At 37.1% G+C, this 17,052-nt stretch overlaps 1 protein-coding gene across 11 annotated transcripts in view; it reads left to right on the top strand.

Annotated features, from left to right (window-relative positions):
* Nucleotides 1–17,052, top strand: part of ASPH (aspartate beta-hydroxylase) — a 120,397-nt gene that overhangs the window by 79,680 nt on the left and 23,665 nt on the right. For all 11 annotated transcript variants that reach the window (XM_069779405.1, XM_069779414.1, XM_069779411.1 and 8 more), the window contains 5 exons: nucleotides 2,084–2,170; nucleotides 5,091–5,241; nucleotides 6,322–6,458; nucleotides 11,940–12,038; nucleotides 12,716–12,805. In XM_069779405.1, the coding sequence (XP_069635506.1) occupies nucleotides 2,084–2,170; nucleotides 5,091–5,241; nucleotides 6,322–6,458; nucleotides 11,940–12,038; nucleotides 12,716–12,805 (564 nt within the window). The remainder of the gene's footprint in view (nucleotides 1–2,083; nucleotides 2,171–5,090; nucleotides 5,242–6,321; nucleotides 6,459–11,939; nucleotides 12,039–12,715; nucleotides 12,806–17,052) is intronic.

Genomic DNA, 17,052 nt, shown 5'->3' with positions numbered 1-17,052 from the left:
ATGAATAAAACAAAAATTAACTTAGAAAAGGGAGAATTACTTTTAGATTGCTTTCTGTGAAATTAACTTTTTAAAATTAAATATTCAGTGCATGTTTGTCCTTCAAGTTTCATTTCTGCTGGATAGTTTATTTTAAATTTTTTTGAAGTCATAAGTGTATGTCTGTTCATGTGTGTTTGCTTACCTTTACCCTTGAAAATATTTAGCTTAACTGTTGAATTCCTATCATCAAGAAAACTGCTTAAATTAAGCACACAGAACCAGGTTAGTTCTGTCCTATCACTGTTGTCCATTTGAGTACTGAAGTCAACTATTATCAGAGAACTTAAATAATGTAAGCATGTTAATATGGATCTCTCAGTAAGTGTTCACATGCTTTGTGAGCATTAGATGCAAATCTTTGATGTAGGCTTTGTTTCTGTTGGGATTCTGTGCGTGTCCTGTGAGGGTCTCTGTTCCCATACAGCTGCTTAGAGCACAAAGCAGATGTTCCTGCTTCTTACCAGTGGCAGCAAGACCTTAATATCAGTCAGTCAGTCAATCTTGGTAGTTCTGAATTTAATAACTTGACTATGAAAATAAAACAAAAAAAACCCCAAACAACAGTAAACAAAAACTCTTCAGTCATCTCCTCTGATAATTTCCAATTTTATTCTTTTATTTGAGTGTTTCAGAAAACAAGACCTTTCCAGAGATGTCCCTTTTCCAGATGTGAGATTGAATAGTGAAGCAAGACTATGTGACTGTTAGAAATGAGAGACCTTAAGTGTTGGATGTAAATCTTGTAAAAATTCTGATATGCCTCACAGACAGTCCTAGCACATGGAGAACAACTGCAGGTCTTTGTTGTACCTGGGATTTGAGATGGCTGAGCAATGAGATACACTACTTTCAGTACAGTACAGTAAAAAACATTATAGTCACTGCAGGTGTAGGATTGTTCTTGATTTTCAGAAGAATGACTGTGCAGTTTTAGCTTTACGTTGCCATCTATGCAGCCCCAGAGCTCCTGCAGGTCTATGATGGGGCTGAAGGGCAGTATACTACATAGAGAGCTCTAACCTCAGGCTGCCACTGCTGCTGCTCTTCACTAGGAGCCTTGTGTACATGTTAGAATACAAAAATAAAAAGTAATTCTGTGCTTCGTGTTACTGACACAATTAGTTGATCAGAGAAAGGCATAACAGAAACTTTCAATGAGCCTATAGGGTCAGTTGGCTGACTCTTTTCCTGCCTGTGTCTCTTGGTGAGTTGCAGACAATCATGCCTGTCTTGCAGGAAGCAGGACAAATTTAGTAACAAATCAGACATATGTAATACTTGAAGGTATGAAGACAGTTGTGTATAATAGTCCACTCGTATTTATAAAGCTGTAAGAAGAATTGGAGGAGGCAGCAAGATCTGATGCCAAATTTTGCCAGACAGTGCTTAGTTCCTATTTAACAGTGCGGCTGGTTCTTCTCAGCTTCCATCCTTACTTGCTAGTCAGCATCAATCATGAGAATACCATAGTTACGTTCAGACTTTGTATGCGACAGGGAAGACACACAGAGTACGTGAGGTGTCCTGAGGGACATCGTTATGCAAAACATTTGGAGGAAACAGCCACACACTATGGATAAGTCTACCATATTTCCCCTAGAAAAAACGTAGTTATGGTACTGTTCATCGGGTGAGGTATGCAGAGAGGAAGATTCCACATATGTCCAGAACTTCCTTTCTATTCTGTGTTACATTTGGTTTGGATTTTGTTATTAGCAATAGAATTCTTACATTTTTATATGGACAGGTTACTGTCATCTCAGTATTTTTTCCAGTCAAGAAAGGGAAAGTGAGTAAAAGAAAAACAATGTTATTCATTTTAACCAAAGAAAGTAGATGATATTGTTTCATAATAATGACAACGAATTTCTCTTAAATAAGCAGGCAATCCCAACAAAAATATGAGTGAAAACTGTTGATTCAGTCTGCATTTTTTGTTTTGTTTTTGTTTTTTAATTGGGGAAACTAATGTGTTATTAGGTCATGCATCCTTCAGCATTTTTATTAGATAGAATTGCTGATAAATACCTCTACTTTCCAGGGAAAAGTTGAAGACGCTCTAAGGGCCTTTGAAGCATTAGTGAATCAATATCCACAAAGTCCTCGAGCAAGATACGGGAAAGCACAGGTACTAAAAGACAAGCCATAAATGTTAAAAAAAGATAAAATTAAACCTCTTTTAACAATAGAGTTCTAAACCCCAGTCAGACTTCATTTATAATTTTATGGATGTTTCCTAGGGAAAAAAAGAATTATGTGATCTGTCATATTGTATCTGTTTCAGTCCGTGATCCTTCCCCAATTACTTTTGTCTAACTTTAGTCTAGTGGGAAGTATTGTAAATAACACAAAAGTAAGATACATCCTGTAGATCTCATGAAAACTGTCAGAACAGTAAGAGATAAATCTCAACTAATGTCCCAGTGCAGGAACAACAGGCAGAACTTAGCTGTTACACACTGTTTGCTGCAGCTGGTAAATCAACATATCAGTCAGCTCTAGGCCAAATGCTGCTTTTTGCTTAGTGGGAATAGGGAAGGGGATTTGGAGTTTTTACAGAGGGAGTGTTAAAGGATAAAGAACACAAATTCTTAGGCAAGGAGGCTTAATTAGCTTTTTCTTGTGGAGCAAGTTCTGTTTCAGGTGTTCCCCTCCAAAAAAAAAAAAAAAAAAAGTATCAGAAAATAAGCTCTGCGTTCATAATACTTTTGTATTTTCATAAACAGGAGGATAATCCCACTGCACTAGTTGTAATAAAAGACTGCTTGAACTCATGGTAATCAAGATGAGCAAAGTGAAGCCCTTACTGTAGAAGGGAATTGTGCTGTTACACAATTAATGAGGCACTTGAATTGGAGTCACAACCAGTTTTCACTTGGTTAATAATAGTCATGCTAAAACCAAAGCTGTGATTATCCAAAAAACTATCACACAAGCACTTGATACATAGTAGACCAAATACTTCAGTGCTTTATGTGAGGAATAGTCTGCTGAACTATTTGCCTTCTTATAGTAGGAGACCACTTTGGTTCATATAGGTGATGGACTTAACTCTGTTAAATTACACCTTTAATATTTACCTTTTTTTTAATGAATCTACTCATTATACCTAAGACAATGTGCTTCCTGCCTCCTCATTAGCTCATTGCTTTTAGGGAGGAGGGCAGATCATTGAAGCCAGCTGTAAATTCATTTCCATTTACAGTAGCCTTTATAGGCTCATACTAGTCTTTTTACTGAACACTCAATATGACCAATGACAATTTTATCGAATCCAGTATGTATAAGTTGAAGCTGTTTGAAGGAATGGGAAAATCATGGGCTTCACTGACAGATGGATTATTCTTAGGATTTACATTGTAACACAGTATTACTGTTAAATGGGTATTTATACTAACACAACACATTCAAATTTGCTATTGCTTATCACAAACTAAAGGTAAAACTGCAGAAAAGAGTGAGGGTAAAGGCCAGGAATTCACCACAAGAGTGTACTTTTCCATTTCTATGAACCATGAACCAACATTACATGCTAATTTTGTAGCTTCAGTTTCTAATAAGACATGAGGATTAATTTTCCTGGATCTTTTAATAGCTTTAAAAGGCAATTCTGCAGAAGATTTCATAATTAAAGTGTTTTTCAGAAATGTGAGCAATTCTGGATTTGATATCTGGAGCTACACTTAGGCCAGATGAAAAATATTCTACAGAAATCGTTAATGCCTTTAAGGCTGAAAGGAACAGTAGAGAGGTCTTAAAGCTCCTTATATGATTTATAGCATCTGTACTGGTGAATTTATGCAGATTTTATGCTGACAATTTTTGTCTCTTCCTTATGTATCTTTTAATTCTTTGCCCTGCAATTCCCTCAAAAAAAGGAAAAACAAATTTCCTAGTGAATGTACAACAGAAAAATAAATTACCGCTTAAAACTGATTCCTGAAGTTATCTCTAAAAACTGGCTGATCAACTGTTTGGCTGAGTAACCATGTTGTTTGGTATTTCCCATACTCAATTTCAAAGTAGCTCAAGGAAAAAAGTAATGGACAGAAGTGAAAAGATTCTAGATATTTACTACAGCATATACAGCTAACACAGTTGAAGCTGTTTCATTTAATGTGTATGATGATACAACAGTGAATATAGATAGACCGATAAGAGCTTCTGCACCTGCAGTGCTTGTGATGCACCTGCACCTTACTCCACTAATTGACTTAAGAAAGAACATAAGCCAATAAAAATAGAAGTATTTGGGAATAATGCATTAAACACATGACAATGCATGCATTTGTATAAACGATTCAAAGTAATGCTTTAAAAATTCAGCATTTGAGATACAGTCTTATTTTTTTTAGCTGTGGAAACAAATTATGAAAATGCCACACCACAGGTGAAATCAGTCGTAGCTTCCATTAGCTTCACTGAAGCTGTAATTTCACAGTAGACATCTCATATATCCTTTGGTCTGCTCCTGAACTTGATGAACAAATTTAAGTTCTGAAAGAGTTGTGTATGGTAGATATTCTATCAACATTTGCAAAAGTAAAGCCAATTCCTAATCAGTTTTCTAAGAGTGCAATAAATTTGTGTCAGAATATATGAAAGAAATATTTGTTGGTGTGTTTTGACCTGTGTATTGCTGCCAGTGTGAGGCTTAGTATACAAATAATCCACAGGCAACAATTTACATTTCTTCCATATTATTAAAACGGATTGCTTCATTTGTTTTCGAAAGCAGAAATTATGACTTCTACAAATACTAACTGAAAATCTGTGTGAATGTATGTTTTAGGTGCAAATTTTCTCATACTTATGCTTTCAGACAGTTTGCAGGAAACAAGAATCAACAGTAATTCTAATCTGCCTTACCATAACACTCAACCAAATAAGTTTTCCATTGTTTTGCCAAAATTATATAGATTAAAGATAATTCTAAAATTATTCCCATAGTCTAACAGTTGCGTAGTTTGCCTTTTAAGAAAACAAAGTTATTTTTAAGACTAATGGATTATTACGTGTTCTAATAATGATTTTGTGATTCTTTCTAGTCTGAAGATGACTTAGCTGAGAAAATGAGAAGTAATGAGATGCTGCAAAAAGCTATCAACACCTATGATGAGGTGGTTAGTCTGCCAAATGTCCCTTCAGATCTGATAAAACTGAGCTTGAAACGAGAAGCAGACAGGCAACAGTTTCTTGGTAAGGTTTGAGGGCGGTGTAAAAATTGTGAAAGTTGTGTAAGCAAGACTTTCAAAAGATCACTAAGGACTTGAAAGTGCCAATTCCATTGAATTTTTGGTAGGACTTGTGTTCCTAATCTCTTAAATGTTTATGAAAACTATTTTTAAATTCTTTAAAATTTTTCTATGGAACTAGTGTATATAATTGCTTGTGCCTGTAGGCACATGATAATAGTGCTTGTAGGCAACAGTGCACTAGGTGCTATAAGAAGCTATGACGGGTGGTGGTCAAAAATTTTTATTGACAGAGAAAGAAGAAAATGTTGTTCTTTTTCTACTGAAACTGAGGGAAATCATGAGGAAATTAATGGCATACACAGAGTAAACACACCCAGAATAAACCTTCAGTAAACATAGAGAAGAATGGAATTAAACTTGGGGGTAACATCTGAAAGTTTAGATCTCAATTCTGTGATGTACGAGAAGTGCTAATTAGAATATAAGGCACAGTCAACTTTGGTGGAGAAAAGAGTTCTTCTCCCATGGGTTGGATTTTAATATCAACTTGTTTTAATCTTGCTGTTCCTCAGCAAGACCTCATCTAGGAAGTTGAGGAACGTACTTAATTTTAAGCACGTAAAGCATGATTAATTTCATAATGGAAATATAGTAGAACTATTGCTTAACACTAGAAATGTGTTAAATTACTTAATCAACTAAGACTAAGTTTATTTTGTATGTTTACCTAGTTTTGTCGAGCACTTTGACATCTGTGTATGAAAGAGCAGCCAAAGCTTAAATAATGTTGTTACTGCTACACTGTGAACGGCTCTCCACTAGAGGCTACCATAACACTGCATGATACGCATTCGTAGTATCAGGTTCTCCTGAAATATTCTTTGTACGGCTACACCCCCAGTGACAACCAAGCAGCTGAATATGCTCCTATGTGCACAAGTTTTTCTCAAATTCTGCTTCTTGATTGTTAGTGAAAGTGGAACACCTGGCTCTGATTTGTGTGTTCTTACATGTTGTGTAAATGTCTTACTACTGTTACTCATACCTGGAGTTGTTATTAAGTCTTGTTCAATCAAATTAGGTCGCATGAGGGGTTCCCTGGTTACTCTACAGAAGTTAGTTCATCTGTTTCCCAGTGATACTTCATTCAAGAATGACCTTGGTGTTGGTTACCTCTTGATAGGAGATAACAGCAATGCCAAGAAAGTATATGAAGAGGTAAGTTTCCATTCCAGCCAAGGAAAAATATTATTTGCGTTCATATGTTCATTCTAAAGATCGCTTGCTTTTAACTTTTTTAGTTGTTAAACATTTTGCATGTCAGGTTTTGAAGGGTTACTATAGATATGATTTTTTTAAATGGAGTTCTTAATTATCTTCTAATTTTAATTCAGATTTCCTGATACTGTCATGCTAACTGTTTTTCCTCATAGACAGAGAAATGCAGATGTTTTTCATATGCTTAATAATATTTGATTTCTTATACTTTCTGGTAGCCAGGTTTGGAATATATTGACAACACATATAGATATAGTGCATAGTATAAAAAAAGATGTCTTATCTGCAAGACATGGAAAGCAGAAGTAAGTCTGTTTCTTTACAGGAACACTGTCTCTAACCATGTGATGAAGTAGTTCAGTACTCACACAGCTATTTAACCTTTGTTTTTTTCATTATTTTTGTAGGCAGCCTAAATTCTGTTTTTCTTTCATGACGCTTGTAGTGTGGACAGTTCATTGCATTTATATTCCTACCTTATACTGTGGTTATCAGGCTGGGGAAACTTCACTGCCAGGAAGGGCCACTCTGCTCCTGTGATCTAGAAACCCTGTTAACATCTGGAAACTCTCTGACAGATGCAGAGCTTGACATCACTGGTAGAGTACAAGCTGTCAGCACCTGGTCAGAGATGATCTTGTTGATGTTGGCACACTTGTTGCAGTGCTTGTTTGGTACAGGCGTGGTATGGTAGTTGGCTGGTTATGTAGACTGAAGACAACTCAGCATGATTAGTACCAGCTCCTGAGAATAAAGGTTCAGTTTTCCATCCCCCACGTCTAGGAGTCTGAGGGGATTCTCATCTCAGGTGGTTTCTCAAAGAGAAGGAGGACATTCAACTGCATGTTTGGAAGCAGGAGCTGAACCCTGATAATACCTTTTTTTGTTTTTTTTTCCCCTCATGCTCCTCTGGTAGTCTCAGATGTTGCCAGAATAATGTTTGCTTTGCTACTTTGGCTACGTTGTAGGTCCCTCCATAAAACATTTCTTTTCAATAATTTTTGACCTGCTGTCAAAATTTCTCAGAGTATTGGAAACATCAGCTTTTAAAGATAGAATTTGTTAACTGAACCTGCTTCTCAAGGTGCAAGGAACGTGAAAAAAACAAAAACATACTGCTTTTGGGCAAGATTTTCCTTTGCACTTTTTCAGTATTTTGCTACAAACAATATAGTTAGAATTTCTCAATATCAATAATCACTTTTTATAAATGGAAGAAGGTAGTGAGTTTGTTATATAATCACTTTGATATTGAGTTTGATATACTTCAGAAGAAGTGTATACTGCTCCAATTAAGAACAGATATGCAAAATAGGAACTGGTCTGCTTTTAATATATTGTTTTTCATGCTCCCATAGACTTTAACCAGTGTAATTACTCTGTTTTGCAGTTCACTAACCACTGAAATAGAATAGATCATAGTGATATTCTGTCCTTGTAAAAGAGCAACAAATAAATACCTTTTAAAAGGAACTGGATTTATTCTTTTAAAAAATCATGTGGGTTTTGTCCATATTCTGGCTATTCTTCAGGCTGAATTCCAGCACAGTAATGTAATTTTTTTGTTCTTTGTTGTAATTCAGGATAAATTTACATGAAGAATTTTAAGAAAGGAAACATAGCCAAAGAAACAGGGAGAAGCTCATGTGTACCTGCATTTACTCTTGGTTATACTGAATGCTTCTTACATGATTTTGGGCAGATTGCTTAGGAGCCATATGGTCTGCTCTTGAGCTCTTTGCTCATCTGTTGCAATGCATGCTTAGGAAGTGATTGGCATACGGTTTGGGCCTCCTACCATAGGTGCTCAGGTTCTGTGCATAGTCAATAAAGAGAGGGGCAAACTGTGAAGAGTGGTTCTGTGGACCTCCAGGAGACATCTTCTTCCCATGATTTTTGAAAAACCTGGGAAACTTCTGTAGTGTGGTTAAATCCTTCTTCTCACTAGTGTAGGACAAATTAGTCATTTGGTAGAAAAATGTAAGAGAGCACAGACGAGAGCATGAACTCAGTGCTGCACAGTAGATGCCTCTGATATTTATGAATCCTGGGTTCTGGTTCCTATTGTGAGGATGTTCATACATTTTATTCAAGTGTTCTTTAAGGCATGGACATCTAGGAAGAGAGAGCAGAGCTCAGGATGCATCCTCAAGAGAACATACCTCTTGTTCGACTAAAGGCTCAGCTTTTTGCTGATTCCCCTCTGGTCCCATTCTTTTCTTCGTGGTTGTCTAAGTTCTTGTGTATGTGCTACTTGTTTCTGCTCCTCAGGCAAGTTTGCAGCAGGAGAATCTAGACTCCAAATTTCCCATTTCCTGCTAGCTTCTGCTAGCTTCATGAGCAAAAGGTACCCATGTCCTCCTTTGCTTCCTGCTGTAAGATTTCGATCTTCATTCAGTGTTATCAGCCTGCATTAAGCGTGAGCTGATCACGTGCAACCAGCTGGACCCTTCATAGGCACTGTCCCCTACGTTGGGATTACAGTATATACCACTTCAGACCACGCTAACTCTAGCTTGCATCATTTCCAGGGAATTGAATAGATGCCCAAGGAATCCTAGTGAATGAAAACTTTCTGCTTTACATTTAATGGCCAGTTTACTTATTTTCCATTCAATTCTTATTTTGCATTCCACATTTGTTATGTCTCAGCAGCTGTTGAAGTGTTATAGTCACGTTTTTATTTCAAAAGTCTTAAATATGATATGTTCCTTCTTTCAGCTACGGAAGTGATGTGTATAAACACTGAACTTCAGATCAAGAGAGTTTTGTACTTACAGCTGTAGTGTGGTATAGTCTAACTGAGACAGAATAGACTTTTCTAGTATGCATTTCCCAGAATTTATACTGAACCACAGATGGAAAATGGTGTCCAACTGGAGAGGATTTCAGTTTTGCCTCAAATATTAAAGCATTTTCTTTTGAACATTACACTTAAGGACACAGAAACGTAACATTAAAAGTAGTCCTAGTAGAATTTAGAGCTATTTTTGTTTTCAAAGATCTACAGATTATGATAAAATATAGTGGAAGAGAACTTTGTAAGACCAGTTACTCTGCTAATAGCACTTTTTTTGCCTGCCATGCTGAGGCATGTCTGCATGGCTCAGTGCAGCATTATACAGACACGCATAAGCCAGCTCTGACTGAGCTATCTCAGGTACCAAAAGCAGAATATCCACATTAACACAGTACTCTGCCCTGGCTAATTAGCCATTGATAGCCCCAGAGGTTAATTTCTATATTCATGATTAATATTTAATGGGCTATGAGCAGTTTAGTAAAACTTATTTCTAAACATAATTAATATTGCATGCAGCAACAGCAACAGAGTAATACAATTTACATTAAATACTTCCAGTGTAATTTCTGCTGATTGTATCTCTTCGCTTCTCTTTAGGGGCTCTGAATGTAGATCATGCCTTAATGCAACTCGGCATAGTTTAAATGAACCGTAATATAGAAAATTCTATTCTGTCTTAATTAATCAGATAGCTTTATACTATAGTTAAAGGAACTGTAACGAAATTATATGGCTAATAAATATTTCTGTCAGTCATTTATTTTGCCCTGCAGGTACAGATTCTTGGATCAAAATAATTATACACAGAATGCTGTAGTCAAAAGGCATAAGATGCATAAGGTGGTAGCATATCCTTATACTATGGATTAAGCTCATCCTTACTATGACTTGCTGGGTTCACCTTTTGCTAATAATGTGTCATAGTACGGACTTCAAATAGCTTCTCAAATTGATTGTTCCTTCATAGTAGCTCTTTTCTGCAAAAAGAAGTGAAATGCTGCTATTTTTAACTCAAAACATTTTATACCCATATTGCGCTGATTTGGGTTTTGCTTGGACATTGTTTGTAGGTAATAAGGTTTGAGAAAGCAGAGAAATTGGCCCAGAGAGCTTGTTATTGTTTTGCTTGTAATTATTTTGATTGAAAAATTAGGCTAGACAGTGACTGGAAAAGGCAGAGAGAAATGGCTGTAATGCGTGCAGACATTTTATCCATGGCATAAGTTTAGTAACTTCAAAAATGGATTTAGGCAAGAGAAATTGCATCTGTCCATTGTTTTGTATTTAGCGGCTGTGCTAGATAACTCAGCAGGTATCAGCCTCTGTAATTCCACTGACTGCCAGGCTCTTGTGATGGTCCTCACAGACTGAGGATCTGTCCTGATAAGACTGCCCACCCTTACTTCAAGGAGAGAAGAGGTGTAACAACAGATTAACTTGACCATGAAATTGACGTCCCATAGAGCTACAAATGATATTGAATATATACATCATAGAAACAAGGAGCTGGAAAGTAGATCAAGACATTCTCTAATTTTCCCCTTGGCTGAGGCAGACCGAATGCACTTAAATTATCTCGCTCATGTTGGGGGTATATGTTTCAGAACTCAGGCCAGCCAGCGTCACACTTCCTTTCCCTGAAACACTCCCCCGTACACTGATCCTTTCCTACAGTTGTCCCTGTACTCACAAATCTTTCTCTTGCACAGTCCCCATGAAATATCCATCTCTGGATATTTGCCTATGGGTTTTCCTTTCCTGCAAAATTAAGTAAGGTTACAGACATTATCTGAATCTTGCTCAGGATACAAAATCTTTTAGCTTAATTCAGCACACTAGGTCTTGGTCTTGGTCAAAGAGTATAGCACACACCTATACAAGAATAATGTATCCATCACCTTCTAGTGTGAAAGCACATTGAATTACTACTGTATTAGACCTCACGTTACCATCTTATAGCTTTCTCTTGGCTAGGCAAGTGTAAGCTCTTCCAGAGAGTGCTCCAGTTCACCGTAGTGCTGAGAATGCCCTTTGCGTTCCCAGGGTCTGTGCAGTCCCATTATGTCATGCAGGCATTATTTTACAGCATCTTCCTCAACAGTACTCACTCTGCTTCACAGCGTAGTATATCTTCTCTTGCCAAGACTAGTTTGCCACCAGTATAAACCTATCTGGCTTTAAACTATTTCAGGTATAATTCTACACTACACTTCCCATGACTGTGCTGTAGGCTTGTTCAAAAGCAGCTCCTTTCCTTCAGATTAGTCAAACATGAGATATGTAACTTAAATGTTAAGGAATGGTGTTAATTCTGTAATGTAGGATGCCGTAACTCAAGAGAGAGGGTGGAGAAAGACAGACAACAAAAAAATAATGCAATTCAGAGATTCCAGGTGGATTAATTTTACTTCTGATACTTTAAATTTTGGCTTGTAATAGATTTTTCTGGAGAAGCACAAAAGTGAATGGGGAAAAGAAAGTACAGCCAAGCCAAGAATTTATCTGAGAGTCAACAACGGAAGAAAATGTCATTGCATGACTAAATAGTAATATGTGCACAGGTTTGTTAATTTGCATAGATCCATACATGAGTATTTAATTCATTTACTCTCAAACAGGTTCTAAGCCTGGCTCCAAATGATGGCTTTGCCAAAGTACATTATGGCTTCATCCTGAAGGCAGAAAACAAGATAGCAGAGAGCATACCCTATCTAAAGGTATTTTTCTTTTCTCACCTACAGTAAATATTTTACCTGTAAAAAATAAAATTTGAATGTATAAAACATGTCAAGGTAGAAGCATACTAATAAGAAAATCACAGTTTAAGCTATGTGTTGGCGTTATATTGCTATATCACTGCCTATGAACTGGAGCAAGCTTGTACATTGAGAGTCATCAGTTCTTAAACATCAAGTATTTGTTTTATTAGTGGTTAACCCTAAGTACACAGCTATGAGTCTCAAATTGTTCTGAGTTTGGCAGTATACTGCAAACTTAAGGCTCTTGAAAAATCCAGAGGGGCCTTGTGTTTACTTCTGAGTGTTTGGGAAGAAATAACACAAAATGAAACCTTAATCCAGCTTTCTAAAATGCTTGTATAGGTATATAGGGCCAGGGGCAAGTGTCCATCTCTGAATATGCCTCTGTCCTGGAGGGACTGAGGAAAGAGGTCATGGCATTTGGAAAACTGGTAATGTTTCTCAATGGCTTTTTACTGAAATGTTATATTCATTCAGCCTAAGTTCTGGGTTACCGTGGTGGTTATGTTTTATAGCCAACTTCATAGCCTGTCTCTTGCATAGAGTTGGCAGCCTATTTAGAGCAATCAAATGAACTTTTAGAAGTCCTGTTGAAGTTTCCCTTATACATTTTTTTTTTTTTTTTTTTTTTTTAGGAAGGACTAGAGTCTGGTGACCCTGGCACAAATGATGGACGCTTTTATTTTCATCTGGGTGATGCCTTGCAGAGAATGGGAGACAAAGAGGTACACATTTAACATGTTCTTGCTTTAAAGTCTAAACCTCTGATGGACTGCAAAATCCAAAAAAACTTTTAAGCACAGGCTCAATGTTGAAAGCATGAGTAGTCCTATTACAGTAACAAGCCAGCATATGTGTGTAGAGGTCAAGATGAGCAACAGCAAAAAATCTGCCACTGGTATGACAATACAGTCTCTTAGCATTCCTTGCTTTAGAACTAACCTAAACTTTTGAAGCTTGCATGGGGCAGTTTGAACCGAGGGACCAAACATTTTTCAAAAATTCAGTGAAGGTGTTTTTAGAGTCTGTTTTCTGCTTCCACCACTTACAACAAAGATTTTAACCAGAGTTAAAAAACCCAATTACATGTATATCGCTGTACTGAAGTTATCTCATAGCTCTGATATAAGAGTGTTTTGTAAACCTCCCTTCTTTCTCAAAGTGACCTTGAGCACCAACGAGTATGTGATAAAAGGAGACCATGAGAAGACTGAATGTCTGGGCTGAGTTACTGTATTTGTTCAATAATTAAAGTACCAAACAGATCAGAAAAGCAGAAATTTGTGCAACAAATCTGTTGCATGCCCAGCAAAAGCAAACATATGCAACTGAAAACCATGAGTTTCCAATTTGTTAATTTAAAACCAAATTTAATGTAAAAGCCAAATTTAAATGTGTGAATTAGCATTATTGCCATGGTAGGGGAGCAAAGGGCTTTTGTTGAAGACTGTTATTAGTAACGAACTTTACTATGGGCATGAATTTAAAAACAAACCAAAAAACCCTATTCCTGGATGGGAAATGGGAAAAGAATAAGAATAAAAAAGCATAGTGGACCTGCTTTTCAATCAGTTATCTAGTAATAGGTCTGAAATATTGATACCTAAAATATTGTAAAGAATGTTGACCTCTTGAGTATCTTGGCCCAGTCGGTAGGCAGTTCTCCAATATCAACTATAGACATGTGGACTATAATGAAGCCTATGTTAGTGATCTTTCTTAAGCCTAGTTGAGGTTAATTTTCTTTTTTTATAAATCATGGAACTTTTATTACAATACTTTATACATACAATGAAATGTAATAATATCTGTGGTTCTTTAAGGTAGATTGTCTTTTCTGAAGGTACAATAAATTATTCTTCCAATGAAGTTTTTTGAATTTAGAAGTTCATTTACAAGTGAGATTTTCCAAAAAGGAAATCCTTGTATGCTTCCGTGGGATATTCTGGGTTGAATGATTGAACCTAGAGCATCCCATTACAACATTTGACTAAAGATACCACACAGATGTAATTAATGTATCTCATCCCATTCCCCAGGATAACTATGTGTTAATGTTTATGGAGTTAGTGGTCAAATCTGTTGTAGAAAAAGTTTTAATCAATGACAAATGAACTTGTTGGCATAGAGGAGACTTTTAAATTTATCAGTGGAAAGTCCACTGTTAAGCTAAATTTTTCTTACTGACCTTGCTAGACTTGCTGAACTTCAAGATTTAATCAAGGAAACTGATCAATATTTAAGGAACATGTGAAATTGCTACCACTGAAGGTTTGTTGAAGGTAGATATTCATCTATTAAAGATAAATTAGGCATTATGAATGTGGTCTTGGTAAGTGTTAGGGAAACATTGTTGAGTATGCCCTTTCCAGCTATAATTTGATAAAGTGCCAAATTGACTTAAAAAAAGATAAATTAGAGCTGTGGAAGGTATTATAGAACAAAGTGCTGCTCACACAGAATATATAAACTGAGTGCATCTCAAACAATTACTTTCCTGGAAAAGAAGCTATACTACTGTTGTAGCTGTCCTGAATAGTACAGTGGTCATTAGTTAGTCTTTCCACTGCCAAGATCCGCATGTCAAAAGAAAGGTTTCTGATGGAAACTCAGGACTGGAAAGGATGAGCAAGACAACCTAACCCTACTCCATGCTGTCAAAGGCAACCTCATAGCACAATCCTTCTATTAGATAAGGATTAACAGTATTATACATCGTGATTACAGCTGATGGATCTTAAAGAGCATCAACATTCATACTCATCAGTCCGTGGCTGAAACAAGTAATTCATCCCCCTTATCATTTGGGCTAACTCCAGACATTGCAAATGAATGCAGGCAGTCAGCATGAATGATCTATTGATATTCCATTGCTATTACAACTTACATCTTGGGGAACATACGTTATAAATCATAATGCTTCCATTTCAGAAACTTAACCAAGATAACATCAAAATTTAAAGATATACTGTGTATTACCCAAAGGTAATACACAAATTTTTTTTTTTGACCCATACACAATTTTACAAAGCTTTTCTAGGGAAAAAAAGATGAAAGCTTACATATGGTCTGCTGTTATTCTGTTCATCCACACTGTTTTTCTGTACTTCAGATAAATACTGTAAGGCAACATTCTATTGTGGTCTTTCCTCCATAATTCAAAAGAATTATAAAGATCAAAGCACCACATTTTTTAAAAGCTTGAAGAAAACTTACAGACTCTCAAAAAATAATCTGTGGTTATAATATAGAGACTTATGTAAAAATTTGAAGACAAAACCGCCCAAACTAATTTCTTACCTTGTATCTCAAAAGAAAGATCTCTAAGATGACACCTCGAAATTTTTAGAAATAATCCATTACATGAAGAATTTCCAATATCTTTCTGTTTTCTTGACTAACTGCTAAGAATAAGTAAGTCTTAGTAAGTCACACACTGTTCTCATGGCTGATTTGTATCCAAAAAAGTTTTGTTTTCCCTTCTAGTTTACTGGCTTCAAGGTAAACATAAATAATAAGCTGACATGAATTGTTCTCCTACAGATATGTTTATTTGATTGCATGTTTTGCTTTCCATTAGACCGCATATATAAAATGTTTCTTCTTTAGCTTAAGAGTTAGTACTGTGGGTTTCATTTTAATAAGTCTTTTGGTTTAGCCTTCATGTCAAATGTGGGCAGATTGATGGACAACTGTCATATGGTCGTGAGGTAGAATAGGAGAAATGATTCTCTTTGAAAAACAAATAACAATTAAAATAGTTGTGCGGGGAGACTACCATACCAGAATGCTACTGGGGACAGTGTTCATTTTGTCCAGATGTCACGGTTTAACCCCAGCCGGCAACTAAGCCCCACGCAGCCGCCCGCTCACTCCCCCTTAGTGGGATGGGGGAGAGAATCAGAAGTGAGGAAAAAAGTGAGAAAACTCATGGGTTGAGATAAAGACAGTTTAATAGGGAAAGCAAAAGCCACACACGCAAGCACAGCAAAACAAGGAATTCATTCACCACTTCCCATGGGCAGGCAGGTGTTCAGCCATCTCCAGGAAAGCAGGGCTCCATCACGCCTAACGGTGACTTGGGAAGACAAACGCCATCACTCCAAATGTCCCACCCTTCGTCCTTCTTGCCCCAGCTTTATGTGCTGAGCATGACGTCATATGGTCTGGAATATCTGTTGGTTAGTGGGGGTCAGCTGTCCCAGCTGTGTCCCCTCCCAACCCCTTGTGCCCCCCCAGCCTCCTCGCTGGTGGGGTGGGGTGAGAAGCAGAAAAGCCCTTGATGCTGTGTCAGCACTGCTCAGCAGTACCTGTGTTATCAACACTGTTCCCAGCACAAATCCAAAACATAGCCCCATACCAGCTACTGTGAAGAAAATTAACTCTATCCCAGCCAAAACCAGCACAGCAGATTTTCTGTATTCTTGCTGGAAAGAAAAGTGGAGGGTTTGGTTTTTTTGAGGACAACTTGACAAGGAGGTGGGTACAGCCCGGGAAGGCAGCTAATCCTGAGGTGTAGGGGGAGCATTATTAACTGGAAGCATAAGGGTGAAATTATAGGCTGTTCTATGTAGCATGAGATAAGAATAAATATCAGGTTGGGTGAAGGAGTGTGAGAACATGGTCCAAGTTTGGATGAGTGATGCTTAGGCAGAGGTGAATTGGATGGTTTCTGTTCAAGACAGGGATTGCTGCCTGCTTCAGTCCCTCTGCTCTGGACTTCTTACCCCATATTTCCCTACTTAGTTGTCCTGTCATATTCTTTTTTTTTTGTCTTGTCTAAAATATTGCAGCTGTAGCAGCAATGCTGAACAGGAAGGAGGCAGCTATAGGTAGCCTTCTGTGTATATGGTTCATCACAGTGCTGGATCTTTTCTTTCCAAGCAGCCCATTTTCTTCCTTTGCAGGACCTCGTTTTGATGCTATACGGTGGTAAAGCAAATTGTGGAAAGGGAGAGTAAGACAAACAAAG

Source organism: Haliaeetus albicilla, chromosome 3 (assembly GCF_947461875.1).
Source record: "Haliaeetus albicilla chromosome 3, bHalAlb1.1, whole genome shotgun sequence".
Classification (NCBI taxonomy): domain Eukaryota; kingdom Metazoa; phylum Chordata; class Aves; order Accipitriformes; family Accipitridae; genus Haliaeetus; species Haliaeetus albicilla.
Note: the sequence above shows the minus strand (reverse complement) of the source record. Positions and strands in the feature narration are given on the sequence as shown.